Source organism: Pelophylax lessonae, assembly GCF_965119305.1.
Source record: "Pelophylax lessonae genome assembly, chromosome: 4".
NCBI lineage: Eukaryota > Metazoa > Chordata > Amphibia > Anura > Ranidae > Pelophylax > Pelophylax lessonae.
In genome coordinates, this window is record NC_138771.1 from 138,299,754 (window position 1) to 138,321,932 (window position 22,179).

General features: G+C 41.2%; 1 protein-coding gene across 2 annotated transcripts in view; it reads right to left on the minus strand.

Annotated features, from left to right (window-relative positions):
- The window catches only part of ACSBG1 (acyl-CoA synthetase bubblegum family member 1), a 109,536-nt gene extending 93,129 nt beyond the window's left edge, over positions 1–16,407 (minus strand). The window contains exons 1-4 of one of the 2 annotated variants that reach the window (XM_082253084.1): positions 16,257–16,407; positions 15,554–15,728; positions 12,768–12,881; positions 2,704–2,921 (exon numbers count right to left, since the gene is read on the minus strand). In XM_082253084.1, the coding sequence (XP_082109210.1) occupies positions 2,704–2,921; positions 12,768–12,825 (276 nt within the window). In that variant the 5' untranslated portion in view covers positions 12,826–12,881; positions 15,554–15,728; positions 16,257–16,407. The remainder of the gene's footprint in view (positions 1–2,703; positions 2,922–12,767; positions 12,882–15,553; positions 15,729–16,256) is intronic. The other variant, XM_082253083.1, reaches the window with a different exon arrangement.
- Positions 16,408–22,179: the final 5,772 nt, after the last annotated feature.

The window sequence follows — 22,179 nt, forward strand, 5'->3', positions numbered from 1 at the left end:
ACATATTAGGCAAAGGCATCTTGCAGTGCATTCCTATGGGAAATAAATTTAGAAGAGACAAAGCCAAACCTGGCTGGCTAAACCGTAGCGTTAAAAAACCTATTAGGGGAAAAAAATTGGCCTTCAAGAAATATAAATCAGAGGGCACTGTATTGGCTTTCGAGCAATACAAGGAGGCAAATAAGAAATGTAAACACGAAATCAAAATGGCTAAAATCAACTTTGAGAGACAAATAGCGGAGGATAGTAAAAAAAAACCCAAAGAAATTCTTTAAATATATCAACAGCAAAAAAACTAGGGCAGAGCATATTGCACACATAATTAGCGATGATGGGGGGATGGTTACAGAGGACACTGAAAAAGCAACCGTGCTGAATGCTTTTTTCTCGTCAGTCTTTACACAGGAAACGGAGGGGTACACTGACCATGACTGTATGGTTAGTAGTAATACACAGGACTTGCCACTATGGCTAACAGAGGGTGAAATCAGGGAAAGGCTGGATAAACTTAACACAAACAAATCACCAGGCCCGGATGGCGTACATCCGAGAGTACTCAAGGAACTCAGTAAGGTTATATCCAGACCACTGTTCCTGATCTTTGCTGACAGTATTAGGACAGGAGATGTACCAGGGGATTGGAAGAAAGCTAACGTGATTCCGATATTCAAAAAGGGCCAGAGGCATATCCCGGGAAATTATAGGCCTGTCAGTTTGACATCAATAGTATGTAAACTTCTGGAGGGGATGATAAGGGACTATATCGTAGAGTTTGCTAAAGACAACAACATCATCAGCAGTAATCAGCACGGGTTTACAAATGGGCGTTCTTGTCAAACCAATCTCTTAGCATTCTACGAGGAGGTAAGCTGTGAGCTAGATAGGGGGAGACCAGTGGATGTGGTGTACTTGGATTTCGCTAAGGCGTTTGATACAGTTCCCCACAAGCGCTTAATTTATAAAATAAGGTCTGCAGGTATCGACAGCAGAGTTTGCTCTTGGATACGGAATTGGCTTAAAGGGCGTGTCCAAAGGGTGGTAATAAACAGCGCATACTCAGACTGGTCTGAGGTTGTAAGCGGGGTGCCCCAGGGCTCAGTCCTGGGACCAACCTTGTTCAATTTATTCATAAACAGCATTAAGGACGGGATCAGTAGTGCGTTATCAGTTTTTGCAGATGACACAAAATTGGCCAGGGCAATAACTGCACAGCATGAAGCAGATATCCTACGGAATGACCTGGACAAAATTACAGAGTGGGCAACGACATGGCAAATGAGGTTTAACGTGGAGAAGTGTAAGGTTTTGCACTTGGGGACTAAAAACATAAAAACACAATACACGTTAGGAGGGGAACCCTTGGGGGAATCAAAAATGGAGAAGGATCTGGGAGTCTGGGTTGATGATAGATTAGGCAACAGCATGCAATGTCAAGCGGCAGCTGCCAAAGCCAGCAGAATATTAGCATGCATAAAGAAAGGGATGTATTCCAGAGATAAGACTATAATCCTTCCACTTTATAAAACTCTGGTCCGACCGCATCTGGAGTATTCTGTCCAGTTCTGGTCGCCAGTCCTCAGGAGGGATGTGTTGGAGCTGGAGAGAGTCCAGAGAAGGGCAACTAAACTAATTAGGGGATTGGAGGACCTTGACTATGAAGAGCGTCTACAATCGCTCGATTTATTCTCCCTGGAGAAGAGACGTCTGAGGGGGGACATGATAGCAATTTATAAATATCTTAATGGGGATCCCAGCTTAGAAAAAAGGTGTTCATTCGAAGGGATTGCATGAGGACTCGAGGGCATACAATGCGATTAGAGGAGAAGCGTTTTAACCACAGGCAACATGGGGGGTTCTTTGCTGTTAGGGCTACAAGATTGTGGAATTCTCTACCACAAGAGGTGGTTTCTGCGGGTAGTATGGTGGCTTTCAAAAGACTCTTAGACTTACATCTCAAGGATCAGAACATTCAGGGGTATGTGAGATGAGTACAGCCACACACACCTACACAGGTTGAACTGGATGGACTATTGTCTTTATTCAACCTCACCTACTATGTAACTATGTAACATATAATAAAAATTATAGACCCTTTATTTCTTTGTAAGTGGGCAAACTTACAAAATCTGAAGGGGATCAAATACTTATTTTCCCCACTGTATGTTCTTAGGTCTGGTTCATACCTTTGCAGGTTGCAGTTTACATACTCCAGGTGCATTTTGCGTTTCTCAATACACATTTTTGATCCATTAAAGTCTATGGAACCAAAAACTAGAAAAATATTTCCCTGGCCCTTTCCAGAAAATGCACAGATGTGAATGTGACCCATGAGAAACCACTGTAGTGTGTTTCTGCAAAACTTAAAACACACTAAAAAATGCATAGGTGTGAACCAGGCCTCAGAGTGGACTATGGCCATCAGGAATGGAACAATTCAGCTTCTCAGAGGTGAACATCCATCTGTAGTCAGGGAGTACATTGATGTCTTCTATTAACAGCTGTAGTACAATCACAATGATCCATGTACACAGGAGGCAGAACACAGTTCCCGTATAAAGTGCGCACACATCATAGATTACTAATCAGTTCTTTATATACTGTAAGGAAACTGTTTTTCTGTACTTTAATAATTTAAGAATTGACACCACCAGTACTTTCTTGGTAAATATGGTTCAGTGGGAGATGATTAAATAATAACCTCACCTTTAAGAAGCCTTTGGCAGCTTGTCGACAGAGTTTATAATACTCCAAAAAGCTTATATGCTCCCAGACACCATTCTTTTTACTTGAAAGGGCTTTCAAATCACCATATTTATCAACACATTCCATAAACATCTGATGCACAGTCACAGGAGGCTGTGGACAGGACGGGTCAATTCGCAGCTCAACCGTCCCATCAGCAACAGTTGTCCACAATATCTCTGTAAAGACAAATAACATATTTTTTGTATTAATAATAGATATTATTATTATTCTAAAAATATCTGTTTGTGAAGATTGTGTAACATATTTGGCTTTGTACCTATCATACTGTGGCACTACTCCCAAGGGAGCTGCTGATTACGGGTTCCCCTGGGTTACAATTAGCAACAGTAGAACAATCTGGTATTTCTCCAAGTGTTTTTACTTCAGACAAGAATCAGTCCAGTTTCTTTGGTTTTTATGTTTTATTAGGAACTTGGATAGAAGAAGGGATGAGTGGGATACTCCAACTGAATAGAACTATGCACAATAGGCAGGGATGCCTTGAATAAATGCTGGTTAACGCTGGTTAACGCTGAGCAACACTGAAATTGAGCTAGTCATGGCTAGGCCACTGGTGTCAGTTTGTCACGAGCTGTGACGCAGAACTGAAGGAATTCTCTGAGGTAATCTGTACTCTGAAGTAATCTGTGCTCTGAAGTAATCTGCGCTCTGAAGTAATCTGTGCTCTGAAGTAATCTGTACTCTGAAGTAACTGAACTGTACTGCTGAAAAACCTCAGGGCCCTTCCTGGCACCCCCTTTGTTCCTAATCTTCAGGTTACACTACACAGTACCCCCTTTACTGTAACACTCTGAGTGAGCTGGCTCCTTGATCCCCTGACCTCTCTGGAGTGGTCCCCTCTTTTAAGCAGACCCCTAGGCAGGTTCTTTAGTACTCACGATACTGTTTTTCCCAAAGTCCTCTGCCCAACAGCTCCACTGGTCAGCACCCTGCATCTTCTGCAGCCCAGCTCCACTCCTGGTCCCTAGGCCGACCGCCTGGACCACCTTCCTCACTCTGCAGGAGGAGAGACAGCCATCCCCCTCCTCCTGGGACTTTGCTCCCACCAAAAGACACCCTGCCTCATGCGCTCCCCGCTTTTATCACCAATCCCATCATGCACCTCTCCAGGTGCCAACCCACTGGGACAGTTACAAAAGCTTGTGTATCATTGGCCAGGCTTCCTCCACTGTCCAACAGGCCTCCCTATTGGACACAGTGGGGACACTCCCTCAGACCAGATGAATACACACTGAGCACAGAGAGCAGGCCAAACTAAAGATCAGGCTACCCTGGTAAGCAGCAGGAGCATTAGTTGCCTTTACCTAGCACCTGTCTAGGAGGATGCTACAATAAAAAGACATTACAAAGAAACAAACCCCTTATTTCTGTGTAACAATATGTGTACATGGGGAAAGCCATGTCTGCTCAGTCTATATGCATATGCTTCTTTTTAATACAACAATGCTGTATCTCACTCAAGAGGTTATACTGATGCCAATGCTGACATGTGCCATACTGATTTATATTAGGTTCACTCAAAGCTTGTGATTACCAGCAGAGGTCTCTTGGCCAGTTCCCTTTTTTGTCTGTCACTTCCCTTAAAGTCGAGTTCCACTCAAAAAATTGAACTTCTGCTTTAAGTGCTCCTGACCCCCTGACATGCCACATTTGGCATGTCATTTTTTTGTGGGGGGAGCAGATACCTAGATTTGACAGGTACCCGCTCCCACTATCGCTCGGGCCGCCTAGGCGACTCGAGTGCAAGTTCTCTTCTCTCCCTCCCTCCCTCCCTACAATCTTTTGGGACACGTCACAAGTCCCAGAAGATTGTCCATCCACTCAGGACGCACAGTGCAACTCGTGCACTACCCACCTGGCTGTGAAGCTGCAAGCTGTCACAGCTGGGTGCCCACACTCCAGCATTGCTGGACCATGGGACAGGTGAGTGTGTGATTATTAAAAGTCAGCAACTATACTTTTTGTAGCTGCTGACTTTTTATAAGCACAAAAACGGGTGGAACTCCGCTTTAGGAGTCCATTCACACTTGTGCAACTTAAAAATCATGCGATTTCCATTGTGACTTTACCCTGCAACTTGATGCAGCGTTAATGCAATTTTGATGCGACTTTGGATCCGTGCAACTTTGTTACGACATTGGCTTTGACCAATGTGATCGCTTTGCTTGTGCTCTACAAAGTTTTCAGACATGTGAAGAACAGAAAAAATTGTTTAGTTTTGTTTGGTTTCTTTATTCTCTAACGAATTTCAAATTTTCAGAACAATTTGAATTTGCATTGGTCGAAAATTGATCGACCAATTCGAATTCTATGCGGTTGTGAAGAAGCAGGCCAGGAAGCTGTCTCATTAGCTGTCAGCGGGTTTCCCCACTGACAGCTGAATGTAAAAAAAATGCCGGCATTAAAAAAAAAAAGAAAAAAAAAAAAGGGCACAACAAAACACAACAAAGGTTTTTGACAAGACCTTTATTAAAAAATAAAAAATTAAAAAAGGTCCCCCGGTGTAGAACCATTGTCAATCATTGCATCATCGACCGAGGTCATGCTGGGTCAGTGACATCACAAGGGGGCAGTACCACCCAGGGACATCACCGGGTGGCCCCGCCGCTTAGTTATTTAAGTGATGTCACACGGAGGAGCTGGCAGGTGATGGGAGCCTTCGCCGGGGCCAGAGTTTTTTTTATCTTTTCAGGTCAGTGGTGGCAGCAGGTTGTGTGATTGACAGAAGAAGTGCAAGAACTACCGTACTTTGAAGTCTTCAACTTGAAGTCGCACAGATATGAACGGTTATCTTAGAGAAACATGGGGTGAAACTTTGGGGTCCAAAGTCGCATGATAGGTCTCACAAGTGTGAATGGGGCCTAAATGTCTGCACACATAGATACATAGTTGCATTGTTGGCAAAGTTGAAAAAAAGACCTCAGCCCATCTAGTTCAACCTGAGTGTGTGTGTTTATGTCACTACCATTTTCCATATCCCTGTACATTGTGTACATCTAAATGTTTTTTGAATTTATCTACACTCCCAGCTGATACCACTTACTGTGGAAGGGAGTTCCACATCTTTACTGATCTAACAGTCAATAACCCCTTACGCTGTTTAAGATTGAACCACTTAAAACTGTAGCTAAACTGTAGCGTCATAAAACTTATTAGGGGGAAAAAATTGGCCTTCAAGAAGTATAAATCAGAGGGCACAGTATCGGCTTTCGAGCAATACAAGGAGGCTAATAAGAAAAGTAAACAAGAAATCAAGATGGCTAAAATCAACTTTGAGAGACAAATAGCGGAGGATAGTAAAAAAAACCCAAAGAAATTCTTTAAATATATCAACAGCAAAAAAACTAAGGCAGAGCATATTGCACACATAATTAACAATGATGGGAGGATGGTTACAGAGGACACTGAAAAAGCAACCGTGCTAAATGCTTTTTTCTCGTCAGTCTTTACACAGGAAAAGGAGGGGTACACTGACCATGACTGTATGGTTAGTAGTAATAAACAGGACTTGCCACCATGGCTAACAGAGGGGGAAATCAGGGAAAGGCTGGATAAACTTAACACAAACAAATCACCAGGACCGGATGGCATACATCCGAGAGTACTCAAGGAACTCAGTAAAGTTATATCGAGACCACTGTTCCTGATCTTTGCTGACAGTATTAGGACAGGAGATGTACCAGGGGATTGGAAGAAAGCTAACGTGATTCCAATATTCAAAAAGGGCCAGAGGCATATCCCGGGAAATTATAGGCCTGTCAGTTTGACATCAGTAGTATGTAAACTTCTGGAGGGGATGATAAGGGACTATATTGTAGAGTTTGCTAAGGACAACAACATCATCAGCAGTAATCAGCACGGGTTTACAAATGGGCGTTCTTGTCAAACCAATCTCCTTACATTCTACGAGGAGGTGAGCTGTGAGCTAGATAGGGGCAGACCAGTAGATGTGGTGTACTTAGATTTCGCTAAGGCGTTTGATACAGTTCCCCACAAGCGCTTAATTTATAAAATAAGGTCTGCAGGTATCGATAGCAGGGTTTGCTCTTGGATACGGAACTGGCTAAAAAGGCGGGTCCAAAGGGTAGTAATAAACAGCGCATACTCAGACTGGTCTGAGGTGGTAAGCGGGGTCCCCCAAGGCTCAGTCCTGGGACCAACCTTGTTCAATTTATTCATAAACAACATTGAGGTCGGGATCAGTAGTTCGATATCAGTTTTTGCAGATGACACAAAATTGGGCAGGGCAATAACTTCACAACATGAAGCAGATATCCTGCAGAATGACCTGGACAAAATAACAGAGTGGGCAACGACATGGCAAATGAGGTTTAACGTGGAGAAGTGTAAGGTTTTGCACTTGGGGACTAAAAACATAAAATCACAATACACGTTAGGAGGGGAGCCCTTGGGGGAATCAAAAATGGAGAAGGATCTGGGAGTATTGGTTGATGATAGATTAGGAAACAGCATGCAATGTCAAGCGGCAGCTTCCAAAGCCAACAGAATATTAGCATGCATAAAGAAAGGGATGCATTCCAGAGATAAGACTATAATCCTTCCACTTTATAAAACTCTGGTCCGACCGCATCTGGAGTATTCCGTCCAGTTCTGGTCGCCAGTCCTCAGGAGGGATGTGTTGGAGCTGGAGAGAGTCCAGAGAAGGGCAACTAAACTAATTAGGGGATTGGAGGACCTTGACTATGAAGAGCGTCTACAATCGCTCGATTTATTCTCCCTGGAGAAGAGACGTCTGAGGGGGGACATGATAGCAATTTATAAATATCTTAATGGGGATCCCAGCTTAGAAAAAAAGCTGTTCATTCGAAGGGATTGCATGAGGACTCGAGGGCATACAATGCGATTAGAGGAGAAGCGTTTTAACCTCAGGCAACGCGGGGGGTTCTTTACTGTTAGGGCAACAAGATTGTGGAATTCTCTACCACAAGTGGTGGTTTCTGCGGGTAGTATGGTGGCTTTCAAAAGACTCTTAGACTTACATCTCAAGGATCAGAACATTCAGGGGTATGGGAGATGATTACAGCCACACATGCCTACACAGGTTGAACTGGATGGACTATTGTCTTTATTCAACCTCACCTACTATGTAACTATGTAACTATGTAACTATGTAACTTATCATCTAAATTCATTGTGTGGCCCTGTGTCCTCTTTAGAGAACCACTTAACCTTAGGTGGATGTCATATGATGTCCTTAAGTTGACGTGCAGATATCTGACCCCTCCCACCACCCTCTGGTCCTTCTCCTAGCTTACCCATGCAATCGGTGAGCCCCAGAATGAATTGGCTGGCTGGGGCTGTTTACCATAGAGCTGACCGTGGACCAGATGGTCCCCGGCCACCTCTTTGACTCTCAAAAACTGCGAGCAACATCCTGAAATCACTTCCGGCGATGGCAGATGTAAAGCCTGAGATCATTTTTCTGTCTTTCTTTTTTTTTTTTTAATCTATTTTCCAACATATAGAGGAGAGATCTGCGGACTTATAGTCCCCTGATCTTTCTATATAGAGGACCTGTTATGCCCTATTCCTTTTACAAGGGATGTTTACAATTTTTTTTATTGTTTACAAACAAATTTAATGGCAAAGTGTAAAAATAAAAAAGAAAATTAAAAAACACAATAAGAAAGAAAATGAGAGCACCCCTGTCCCTGTGTGCTCGCATGCAGAAGCGAATGCATACGTAGGTTGTTCCCGCATATGTAAACGGCGTTCAAATCACACATGTAAGGCATTGCCATGAACACTAGAGCGAGAGCAATAATTCTAGCATAAGACCTTCTCTGTACCTCCAAACTAGTAACCTGTAAAACTTTTTAAAGCGTAGCCTATGAAGTTTGTTAAGTACTGAAATTTGACCCATTCCAAACTTGTGTGAAACTTTAAAGCGTGACAAGTTAGGTATCTATTTACTTGACTTAACATCATCTTTCACATTATACAAAACATTGGGCTACCTTTGGTGTTTTTTTTTTTAATTCATGAAAGTTTTTTTTTTTTCCAAAAAAATCATGTTTAGAAAAATTGCTGCACAAATACCGTGTGACATAAAAAAAAATTGCAACAACCGCCATTTTATTCCCTAGGGGCTCTGCTAATATATATATATATATATATATATATATATAATGTTTTGGGGTTCTGAGTAATTTTCTAGCAAAAAAATGATGATGTAGGAGAGAAGTGTCAGAATAGGCCTGGGCTGGAAGTGGAAGTTTTCTCCCAATAATACAGCAATCACCATTTAAAGACTTGTATCAATGCAATGCAAATCATCGATACTGTACTTTGGAGTACTGTATGCATAAATGATTACTTGGTTATACTAGCTTGCCCCTCATCTGACAGTCATCTTGTCTACGGCAAGTGAATCCCAGTCATATTTATTTAATTCAGTGTTGGGCTTTATTATTTTACAACTTCTGAGTGTGCTGGTGAATCAATATTATTGAATGCTGAACAAACAACATCAGTCGTATTATTGCTGTGCACATGTGTAAATCTTAAGAGGAAGCAGTAAGTGCGAGTGAGTGAGCCTAAGTGAGCCTTGAAATCCATACAGGAAATCTACCTGCTCAGCTGTGCATTACTATAGTGTACCAAGTTATTCTTCTCTTATTCTGGTAATGTAATTTGGGGAGGTTTCTTATTTAAAAAAATAAATAAATAAATAAATAAAAAGCCCAATTGGCACATTTTGCATGGCGGAGGGGCAGGAGGAGGCAACATCATATAGAGAGTGAATATTCGCTTTAAATTGAAGATTAGCTATTCTTTCATTATTTATTTATTTATATACAGTATATTTTTTTACTTTATTCTGTATTATTTTCAAAATAAGTTGAGGTATATGGAGCTGTGCAGAACAATGATTTGTCATACAGTATTAAATTGTTTTGTAACTGTGCTATCTGTCCTCATGTTATAAAGCACTGCTAAAACTGTTGGTGCTATATAAATCCTGTATAATAATAATAAAATTACCATGGCATACACATAATGCAGCACTATCAAACAATGGTGATAGAAGTGTGACACAAAAACATGTGACAATAAATTCCAGTTCATCAAATAAAAGTTCATCGAAGTTCAGAAACAAAATAGAAACGAACGCATGAAAATTAGGTTCCAGTGTCCCAGAAAAGCAAATTCCACAAAAGGGAAAACCACAGATAAAAGCACGCATAGGAGAGCCAGCTTCTCCAGGTCCTTCATGTGCAGCACCAGCAACATAGAAGATGACAGCTTACCAGAATGTGTTGGCTTCCAAATGAATGGAAAAGCCAAATGCGCTGTAGGGAGAAAGCCTTCCCAAACACAACCATGCAGATACTGGCAATCCTGGCGTACTTCAAATCAGAGTCTAGTTCCTGATGTATGCATATTAAATATAAAAGATCATAGCGTGATTCTGTACTGATGTTTTCAAGCTACAAGACCTAATTTTATCAAAGGAACATTCTAAGCCTTACTTTCCAGCCATCCTCTACAGCAGATATAATCATTTCAATTTGCCATATGTACTGTTGATCCTGCCAGAAATGTTGCGGGATGATAACTTTCTGTGTCACACACTATACAATTGTCTTTAGATTTTTTTCTTTAGACTTACTAAAACCATATAATATGAGATCAAATCTAAACACTTTCAATTGGTATGCAATCAGGCAGGCCCCTGCACTACATAGTTGAAGGTAAATCTAAAGGAAATCTAACAACAACGTTGTATAGTGTGTATCCAGCTTTACTTTCCAGCCATCCTCCACAGCCAAGGCCAAGAACAATGTTAACTGCTAGAGTGGAGCAACAAAGTAGCTTCAAAACATTAGTACAGAATCACGCTATTATCTTTTATATTTATTATGTTTACATCGGGAACTAGACTCTGATTTGAAGTACGCCAGGATTTCCAGTATCTGCATGGTTGTGTTTGGGAAGGTTTTCTCCCCACAGTGCATTTGGCTTTTTCATTCATTTGGAAGCCAACACATTCTGGTAAGCTGCCATCTTCTATGTTGCTGGTCAGGGCCATCTTACCGAATGGGCAGTGATCCAGCCTCAGCCAAGCATTAGTTCAGATTTCTCTGTGCATCCCCGCCACCGAACTTAGCAGATGGCAAGCGCCTGTTGGCCCTGTGCTGCTGTCAGGCCACTTGGGTCGTGGAGGGGGAGCCCACAACTGCAGGAATGCCTGCCTGCCTCCAAGGGAACAGGCACACGCAGGACAGTCGAGTCTGACTCCCATCCGTGTGTGTGTCCACCAGATCCAGTCAGCGAACTTGGAAGTTGTCATTAGCCTGGCACTGCTGTACCAATAAATATCGCCTTATCAATAATTTGCATTTTTTTTCTCGTGGGGCATTGTGTAGGCAGGGCCCCAGTGCACTGCATTGCCCAGGGCCCTTTCATGCTCTTAAGATGGCACTGTTGCTGGTGCTGCACACGAAGCATCTGGAGAAGCTGGCTCTCCTATGCGTGCTTTCATCTGTGGTTTTCCCTTTTGTGGAATTCGCTTTTCTGGGACACTGGAACATATTCCTAATTTCCATGTGTTTTTTTCTGTTTTATTTCTGAGCTTCCATGAACTTTTATTGGATGAATTAGAATTTATTGTCACATTCATTTTGTGTTACACTTCTTTTACCATTGTTGGATAGCGCTGCACTATGTATATATTGATTGTTTGGGGTGTTTTCTCTATTGGCCTAGCAGCTGTCCACCATTTATCATGTATGTTTGTTTGTATTTATACATATCTAGTGCGGATTTTTTGTATTTTGTTTGTATAATAATAGCATGGTGGCTAACTATCTAGCATGCTTGTCTAGCATGCTTGGGAGCTGACTCTCGGCCAGCCTGCTGTCAGTATGAACGCTGCACGATGTGACTCCTGCCTATAATGATATGAATATTTTCTCCTGATTGAACATCTAGCTTTAAATCACAAATGATATTTGGCAGCTATATGTTTTATTGAGTCTTGTGGTCCATGCACTTATGGTTGAATTGCACTTACTTTGTTTGGGGGCCTGTGAGCTCCCTTTTCCTGCATATATGCTTTGCACACTGTTGAGTACACCATTATAGGCATAACGACAAATTACAGTCTGGTATTTTTTTATTAAGGGTGTATATATACTTTTTGAGAAAGCCTGCTACACATTGGGATCCTGCAGAAGCCCTAAGTGTGGGTGAAACGCGTCGATCCATTGCATTGTAGGATGTGCTGTAATACACCTTTTAGATATTGTATTCTTATATGTTGTTTTTACTATTGTGTCTTTAATACAATGTACAGTTTTATAATTTGTATTTTGTCTAACTGTTAGTCTTTGGGCACATTAACATCCCCATTCTCTTCATCTACAGGGTCCAACCTATGAGACTTGGTTTATTTTTGGTTTTCAATTTATAGGGGATTGTGCTGGTACTTCTTTGGATAGATAATTACTCTCCACCTAATGTCCATGCTTGTCTGGGAGCACTGGGTCTAAATCCCCTTTGAAAATATCTGCATAGAGTTTGTATGTTCTTTGAGTGGGTCTATTCTTGGTTCCTTGTTTCCTCCCATAATCCTTACATTCACAGATAGCTTAAGCTACTTCTTTCCAAACTGCTCCTAATATGTTCATAAATGTGCTAAAGATAATACATTGTGAACTAATATGACTGGATCTTGTTACTCGGTAATATACTGCATTACAAGTAAGTGCAAATGCTGAAAATAAGTTATAGGAGCAAGAAAATAAAAATAGACTATCAGGGTATATAATATAAATCCTGCCCTATTCACTGTCTTGTCCTGCTATCTACAACTTCTAGAGGGGAAAATGTTTGTTCTCCCACTATTTAGTATACTAGCCTGTCAACAAAAATTTGGTTTCTGGTTAACAAAATTCTTCTGAAATGAGCCAAAATTACATTAAGAGACAAAAGGTAAAATAGCACTACATTAAAAACCATCCTGCATGTTTTTTTACCTTTAGATTTAACATTGTGGACTCTGGGTGGTGGTTCAGAGATAGTGGGAATGTCCATGGACTTTAAACTCAGTTTATAATTGTCACTGTAAAACCAATTATCCAGCGCTTTATCTGAAAAAGGAATGAAACAATCAAAAAAAAAATGTTTTATCATTTTATTCCACAATCACTTCAGGAAAATTTGTTAAATTGTATTCCCCTTTGGGTTGGTGCAAAAGCAAAATTGAAAGGAATAATACAGTAGACACCTACTGAGATTACCTATAAAGTTGACAGCAGAAGATGCACAATATTGTTATAGTGATATTTTTCTTATAAGCCTATTGGGTCAGCTTTATTCGGAACATGCAACATGCTAACTAAGTGTAGCGCTAACCCCGTAGGGGCCACTGGTATTCACTGGTTCTTCTATAAAAGTACAGAGGCTGCCCACTACTGCAAGCACCAGAGGTAGGCAACCTATGAGAGGTGGAGGTCTACCTGAACAACATGAAAGAGAACAAAGATGAGACAGGGGGGGGGGTTAAGCACCCTTTAAAAAAAAAAAAAGAAATTAACTAGCAAGGCCTGACTAAATAGTAAGGAAAACTACAATAAAACAACTATTACTGTAAAAAAATAATTAGGCCTACCCTAAAAGTGGACAGTGTCAGTCAGTAGAACAGTGGACAGTGTTACCAGGGCAGTGGACGATGTGTGAACAGTGTCAGAATGGCAGTGGATGGTGTCAGTAGCGCAATGGACAGTATCAGTAGGGCAGAGGTTGGTGTCAGTAGGGCAGTGGATGGTGTGGGTGTGGTAGCAGATGGTATCAGAAGAGTAGTAGTCGGGGTCAGAAGGGAAGAAGTTGGTCTCAGTAGGGCAGAGAATAGTTTTAGGAGAACAGTGGACAATGTCAGCAGGGCAGTGAACGGTATCAGTGGGGCAGTGTACGGTATCAGTAGAACAGTAGATGGTGTCAGTATTTTATTTTTTTTATTATGTTTTACAATTGTATTTTTATATTGTTTTTACCAATTTTATTTTATTTTTTTTTTCAAAATTTTTTTAACAACCCAGTTGGGAAGCTTAGATGACGTATCTGGGGTCTAAACAGACCCCTGATGTTTCACTTTTAAGACAGAGAATGTGATTGAGGACATAGTCCTCAATCTCAATGTCTGCAGCCTACAGAACGAATGAACAGAAAGAGCTCTGCACATCTACACAGTTTCCCTGTTCATTAACAACCAAAGCGTAGTACACTGTTTACTTTTCTTCAGCTATGAATGAACACAGTGAGTGATCAGTACTGATCACTCACTGTGTTCATTCAAATAAAGAAGGGGGTGATAAATGACAAATTTACTGACCCCTTTCCCTGCTCTCTGTCTTTAAATGAACCTCGCAGCAGCCGTCAGGAGTGAAGGGAAAGACGGAAGCCCTTTGAAGGGGGGAGCAGGGGAATACACAGGGGTGCCAGGCAGCAGAAGGAAGGGGAACCTGCACAGGAGGGTACCCCCTGCAGCAGATGAGAGACGGCGGTGGGGGAGGATGGGGGATGTGGAGAGGAGGAGAAATCAGGATAGATTTATTTATTTAAAAACAAGGGATGCACTGATAGCAGTGTGACATTGTTGCACACTTTAAGAGTTACACAGGGTAACAAAGTTGTATAGCAATTTAAAACATTCCTGGCACATATGCACCCAGCCCAGTGCCCTTTCTAACAAATATAATTGCATACTGTTTTAAAGGAACGGGTGGAATTAAACACAAGGATTCTACAGAGAGAAAAAAAAATGATTTAATAAATAGAGAGATATAGACAGAATCTGGAGTATTGTACCATGTGTAAAAGGAATTCAGCTTCCGCACATTAAAACTACTCAAAACTAACCCCAAACACAACCATTCTCTTGCATTCCTCTTCTGATTTCATAGTACAGCATTGTTGTCTGTTACTATTCTCTAGGTACATCTCAAGATACAGTAGACATCGTTAAGAACATATTGAATCCTCAAGGTGGGGGATTTTTTTAAGAAATCCAAACAAATTTATATAAAAATAGAAATTTTATTTATAAAATATATATTGGAAAAAAGACAAACAACAATTTTCCAAGATATATTTCATAAATAAAATTTCTATTTTTATATAAATTTGTTTGGATTGCCTAAAAAATTCCCCACCTGGAGGACTCAATATGTTATTTATGGTCTATTAGGGATGATGGCAATCACACCTTTAGCCACCTAGTCATTATATTTTACAGTAGATATCATAAAGATCATCCCTAGCAGTTCACTTCCAATATGTTCAGTTAACTATAAACTTTGATAATACAAGTACAATCCATACTCAAAAAAAAAAATCGAACCCATCAAGATTCAATACTTTTTTTTTTCTGTTTGTTTTTATTTTTTTCAATAATCGGATTATGTGAGGTCGTGATTTTTTGGAAATTGCATGAATCACTAATTTTGTTCATGTATGCTTTTGCAGGCTCTCGATGTATTCATCATGCTTATTAATAAGGTTTTCTTGCCATAGACTTTAGCCCCAGCTGCCTACAGACATCACATACCATGTAACAACACATGGAAACTTGAAGCATTTACATATTTTCCAATGCACATAGGTGTTCATTCATTAAAACACACACTATAGGGAGCGAGTTGCACTAACATAGAAAGCAGCCTATGATCATCATAATATAAGTTGCTATACGCAACTATCTTAAAGACACCAGTAATATTGTAATTATCTATCCACCATTAAGAGTCCCTAGAATAGTACTTACAGTTTCCAAATCTATCTTCCAAATGTTCTTCGGTGAACAAGTATGGGATCCAAAATAAAAAATCAGACTGATGAAATATCCAGGTCACTTATCAGGCATCTGTGTGTTTTGGCAATTAATGAATGTCCTGCAAAATCTGCAACAATCACGGAGGGGCCTGAAAAAGGAGAGAAAACTGTTGAGGAATATTTAATTGGAAAACCAGTAGCAGTTGATTTTATCATAATCCAGAATATTTAATAAGTAAAGAAGTTTTAATAAAGGTTAGTACTAGGAACAATTACACATATACTGTATATCGACTCAGGTGCAGGGTGGAAAAGCAAACATGGGAGTGTACTTGATATTGAAAGAAATTTAACATAGTATAGGGATCCCTGTTCAGAATTTGCAGTATAAATAAATATAATATAATAAATAAATAAATAAATAAATATTATATATATATATATATATATATATATATATATATATATATATATGTGTGTGTGTTTATATATATATATATATATATATATAGTATATATATATATTCTAAATAAATATACGTTTAGGTAAATAAAACTGTGAGAAGTACCGGTATTACTTTCAATAAATGTGGCTCTTAAACTGCTTATTGTAATATTACACGTACAAAGCCTCAGCTAAGTTATTTTTATACCAAAAGCCATTTTTACCTGTAATAAAAATCTGAGGTCTTCACTGTAATTCTTTAGGCTTGTAGATCATTCTTCTGCAGCTTACTGATCATTTGTATTTCTTTAAGTATGAGCCAGTTTAGTGAACAGGTGTCAGTACAGGGGAAAGTGGCGGATGTATAAAATGTGTTTCAATTCCTTTAGACTTCTTTTTCTCTCCCTGTTTTGGACATGTGAGGAATTTCAATGAGTTGTAAGGCTCTTTTTGATGCAAATCCGACCTTTCTCTGTGAATTGGCCAATCAGTGACATTTCCCAAGTTGTTGAAATCTGTGCCTCTTTGTGAGCGATTGTATGGAAGGATAAAAGAGACACAGTGGAATTAGGATGAGATTTAGTGCACCGAACAAGCAAAGCTTTGTGTGACTTTGAGGCTTACAGTTTTTCCCCAGTGCACGTCACTGAATTGCAGCTACAGTTCCAACATATAAATGTATCCATTAATAAAAATGGGTGAAATGCACTAACTTTAGGTGTTGGAATTTATTTTTTATGATTTAATATTTTTTTTGCTATGTGTATGGCTGTTTATTAAATGTGAAAAGGTGTGTGACCTTCTTGGGATAGCTGGATCATTCGCTTTTATGTGCTTAAAGCGTAACTCCACTTTTGTTGAGAAAAAAAAAACATTCCCTTCTAGGTAATCCATGTACATTACAAGGATTTTAACACACTATGTTGCAGATTCCTAACTTTTGTTATTCTGAAGAAATCCCTGTGTGTTTGTCTGTGTCCATGTGAGAAAGTGAGTCAAATGGGAGTGGTTTCATAATTATCAATCAGCTGTGCACCTGCAAGTGAGGAGAGCTGCAGGGCCTGCATCCCTTTAGACGAGTTCCTGTTGGGAGTATCTCACCAAAATTTTTTGTTGCAGGGGATGCCTGAAATCTGACTTGTATCTTAGGCAGACTTCTGGGAAAATTGGTGAGCCAATCACACAAGCAGGAAATGATGTTTCTGGGGTGTGGTCAGTACACATTCTGTGTACAGAACAGCTCCAGGTAGCCATATTGCATTGCATTTTACAGAAAATTACAGAGCTGTAGATTGAAAAGGAAAGGTGATTTTTAATAACATTCAATTACAATATGACTTGTGTTGCAATTGTATACGCTATGTTATTTTTTTCTTTGTTTGCTATTTTTTTCACCCACAAAATTTGAGTAACCCTTTAACTCAAAATTAAAGCAGAACTTCCCTCAAATGGGGAAATTCTGCTTGTTTGCCTCCTCCCCTCCTCCTCTTTAAAGGGTAACTCCACTTTTGTTGAGAAAAAAACATTCCCCTCTGGGTGATCCATGTATATTGTAAGGATTATAACAACCTTTGTTGCAGATTCCTACCTTTTGGTATTCTGAAAAAATCCCATTTGTTCCTATGTGCTTCTGTGCTGAGTGGGTCTAATGGGAGTGGTTTCATAATTATCAGTCAGCTGTGCACCTGCAGAGCTCTAATTAGGAACTCTGCTGGGCCTGCATCCCTTTAGATGTGTTTCTATTGGGAGTATCTTACCAAAAATGACATTTCTGTTGCAGGGGATGCCAGAAATCTGACTTGTATCTTAGGTAGACTTCTGGGAAAATTGGTGAGCCAATCACACAAGCAGGAAATGATGTTTCTGGGAGGTGTTTTGAACACATTCTGTGTATAGAACAGCTCCAGGTAGCCCTATTGCATTGCCTTTTCAGAAAAAAACAGCGGCTGCAGATTAAAAAGGAAAGGTGATTTCTAATAACATTCAACCACAATATGACTTGTGTCGTAATGGTATACGCTATATCCTTTTTTCTTTATTTGCTATTTTTTTCCCCACGAAAGTGGAGTTACTCTTTACATTTTAGCACTCTTTTAGTTTTGTCAGGTACCCACTCCCACTTCCAGTGGGGTCGATGCTGCCATCCAAGCAGAAGTTTAACCCTCCCCCCCCCCAGCCTTCTGGGACATGTCACAAGTCCCAGAAGGCTGCAGGACCATTCACAAAGTGCAGTGCGGCTCAAGCATGTGCTGTAGGAAGCCGGATGTGTAGCTGCAAGCAGTAACAGCTGGATTCCCAAAGTAAACATGCCAGCACCAGGAGCCAAAGACTGCCAAAGAGTCGGCTCAGGTGATGACCTCACTGAATCCCTGGACAGGTGAGTGTCCTATTATTAAAAGTCAGCAGCTACAGTATTTTTAGCTGCTGACTTTAATATTTTGGTTTCTAGGGTAAAGAACTGCTTTAATGTTTGCAATATTTAATACTTTTAAAGAAAAATCAAAGGACCTGTGGGCAGACCCTACTCACCCTGCACATAGGGGTACCTTTTTAATGTATGCACTCACCAATGCCGGGGACCAGGCAGGGCCCCATTCATGTAAAAGGAAACATTGAGGCAGAACCCCTGGCTTAGAGATGAGCTAAATACCATGCGCATCTATGAGGAATCATACAGATCCCTTCTGTGAAGCAATCTGTCCCATTACGCTGCACAACTTGCCTTCCGAATGCAGCGTTTTGAGTAGGAGACCGCTGAGCCCGTGTTCTACTCCACCAGTCCAGCTTTCCTCTGAAACCTCACTCCCAGTGACAGAATGGGGTCCCACTGTGCACCAAGCTTGGACCTCATGAATGCACTTAAAAAACTGCTTCAGCTCTACCGTACCATGCAGTTAGGTTTGTGGGGTCTCCATGCCCCGGGCTCAGCCTTGATTGCTTTTGGGGAAACCAACCACTAGAGAGGGAGCCAAAGAACCAACCCCCTTGCTACTGGAGGATCTATCACTGTTATGCCTTGTATTACTCCTCGCTATCTGGCTGCTATACATTCCCACCAGTTCATGGTTACCCATGGCAAATACACACTTCCTCCAACTACTTTGTTGAGTTAACCCTTTGTGGTGGCCTTCCGTTCCTTACTGTTCAAACCCGCGTGTGCTTTTACAGGATCTGTTCTTCTAAAATGCCATGAACCACCATGCTTCCCTTTATAAATGATTCAGACCAGGCTTTTGAATGGTTACCAGCTTTACTTGTCATGCTGCAATAGTACACTCCAAAGTACATGGGACTATTATTTATGTATATGTGAAGTGGTGAGGATATATATATATATATTCACTTGGGACTATTGCATCTTTATACATGTGAAGTGGCCATAATATATATAATCTGTGGTCGTTTGTAGGGCTTACAGATATTAGTCCTGAAGCGCTGCTAGTGTGTATGTGGGACCTTCAGCTTTATATACACACCTATTTACATACAGTATAGTCCTTCCCTAACTAACTAGCCCAGGCATATATTTTCAGGTAGTAGTTCCCAACAGGTAGAGTTCTTATAAGGTAGGTTTCCGTGCGGAAAGCCAGTGATTTGGTGGAGGCTACATCTTCATAGTCGGACCTCTTGCTTCTTTCCCATGCAGTCCTTACTCCCCAGAAATCTGAGCCCAGCCTTCCCCCTATTTATACATAGTAAAGGGTGGAGGGCAGAACACAGAAAAACCCAGAAAAAAACGGGACACCCGAATTAACCCTACCTGGGCAGCCCAGCACTGTAATTAGCACCTGCCTACAGACTATTCTGCCAACAGCTTATATTTTAGCTATAGATGGAATAGGGTGATGGGGGGGGGGGGGCTTTCAGCTTTAAGTGTTTCCTTTTCTCCTGTCCCATTCTCTGTAAAAAATACAAAGAAGAGACAATAGTACAACTATTGAAAAGCAAAATCAGGTGTACAGGCAGGGGCTGACTGGCAAATTTCGGCCCAGGGGGCAAGTAAAAACCAGAGGCCCATGTGCAGGAAACTCGGCCCCCCTCCCACTCTACCTCTTCCCGGCCTCCTCCTGACCCCCATTCCAGGCTAAAGCTCCGCTCCAGGTACTTTCTAGTCACTGGCTAAATCCGGGTTCTCAACCTGGCCAGCAGGGGACGGTTGGGGGAAGCTGGAATGGCTCGGTTGGGGCTGGTGGGGGGAGAAGAGTCTCCAGTGGGGCATGGAACCGGCCTCTGGAATCATTTAAGGCATGTCTCTGGCAGAAGCAGTGCAGCCTTTTTAAGGGGCATCAGAACGGCCCTGAGGGCAATTTCCCCCACCGGCCCAGTCCTCCCCTGTGTACAGGCCTAAAATGTAAAGCTCAATTGAAGTGTCACAAACAAATTTGCAATCAGATAAACATTGTAGTAACTACCCCTAATCATTCCCCTAGTCTAACTGCTGTAAGTTGATCTGTTATCAGAGAGGCAAATTTAGATTAGTTTAGCACTTTTTAGAAAGAACTGTGAACTGTATAGTGTCTTTTTTTCCATGTGATAAGAGGTACACTACATATACTGGAAGGACTGTAAAGCATGTACGTATGAATTGCAATAATTTTATTTTTTTTAACACAGATTATTTTTTCAATTTGGAGATATATTAAATATTTATGATTTTGTGTTGATTGATGCACAAATTGTTGGCAGAATGTTATGCATATTTTTATTATTTATGTCATATTTTGTGGTATGTGGAAAAATGTCTACCTGATTAGTTTAAATACCACTGGGGTGTATATTGTATCAGTTGAGAATCATTTATTTCACAAAGTTCAGTTTCACAGCAGCGGCACAAATTGTTTGAAATCCCTCCAGACTTTTGACACTGCCAGGGGCGTTTACAATGATCAGTGCTTATTCGTTTATGTAAAATCTTTACCACAAAAGGTAAAAAAAAACAAAAATCCTGTAACTGCTTAAACAATTTGTATACCCAACATTTCATAATCCTGATATAGTTACATAGTTAGTCTGGCTGAAAAAAAAGACACAAGTCCGCCCAGTTCAACCTGCTGTACCATGGCCTGTTGTACTATGTAGTTGTATGAGAAAGTATCCTTCATGTTCTCTTTGTATTGCTTGCTTTGTGTTTTTTTTCTGGCTGAAAATGTACAACGAGTGGAGCGCTACTTGAAGTCAAGGGCCGGACTGGGAATAAAATTCAGCCCTGGAAATAACTTCATACCAGCCCCATAGCATTATTATACCAACCTAACAGCATAACATCATTATTTTCTTGTTCATAAAAGGGAAAACCATGCATTTTAAAGCACATTTGAAGAGTGTATTATATATAGATAAGACAGATATGAAAGCACATAGGGCTTTCTATGTATAAGAGCAATTTCCAGTTAAAAGTGGTAAAAGTGCAAACATGGTACAGAAGGTGGTCATAAGCTGTGTGGACATGGTACAGGAGGTCATGTCAGAGGCTGCGGACATGGTACAGGAGATGTCAGAGGCTGCGGGCATGGTACAGGAGTCGCAGGGGCTGCAGACATGGTACAGGAGATGCAGGTATGGTACAGGCAGAAGCTGTGTACATGGTACAGGAGACAGCAGAGGCTGGGGGCATGGTACAGGAGATGCAGGGTCTGCAGACATGGTACAAGAGATGTCAGAGGCTGTGGGGACATGGTACAAAAGATTCAGTGGCTGCGGCCATGGTACAGGAGGTGCAGAGAATGCGGGCATGGTACAGGAGATGCAGAGGCTGTGGGCATGGTACAGGAGATGTCATAGGCTGTGTGGACATGGTACAGGAGATGCAGAGGCTGCTGGCATGGTGCAAGAGATGCAGAGGCTGCGGACATGGTACACGAGATGCAGAGGCTGCGGACATGGTGCAGTAGATGTAGAGGCTGCGGACATGGTGCAGTAGATGCAGAGGCTGCGGGCATGGGGCAGGAGATGCAGGGGCTGCGAGCATGGTTCAGGAGATGCAGAGGCTTCGGACATTGTGCAGAAGATGCCAAGGCTGTGGGCATGGTGCAGGAGAGGCAGAGGCAGAGGCTGCAGGCATGGTACAGGAGATGCAGGGGCTGCGGGCATGGTACAGGAGATGCAGAGAATGTGGGCATGGTACAGGAGATGTCATAGGCTGTGGGGACATGGTACAGGAGATGCAGAAGCTG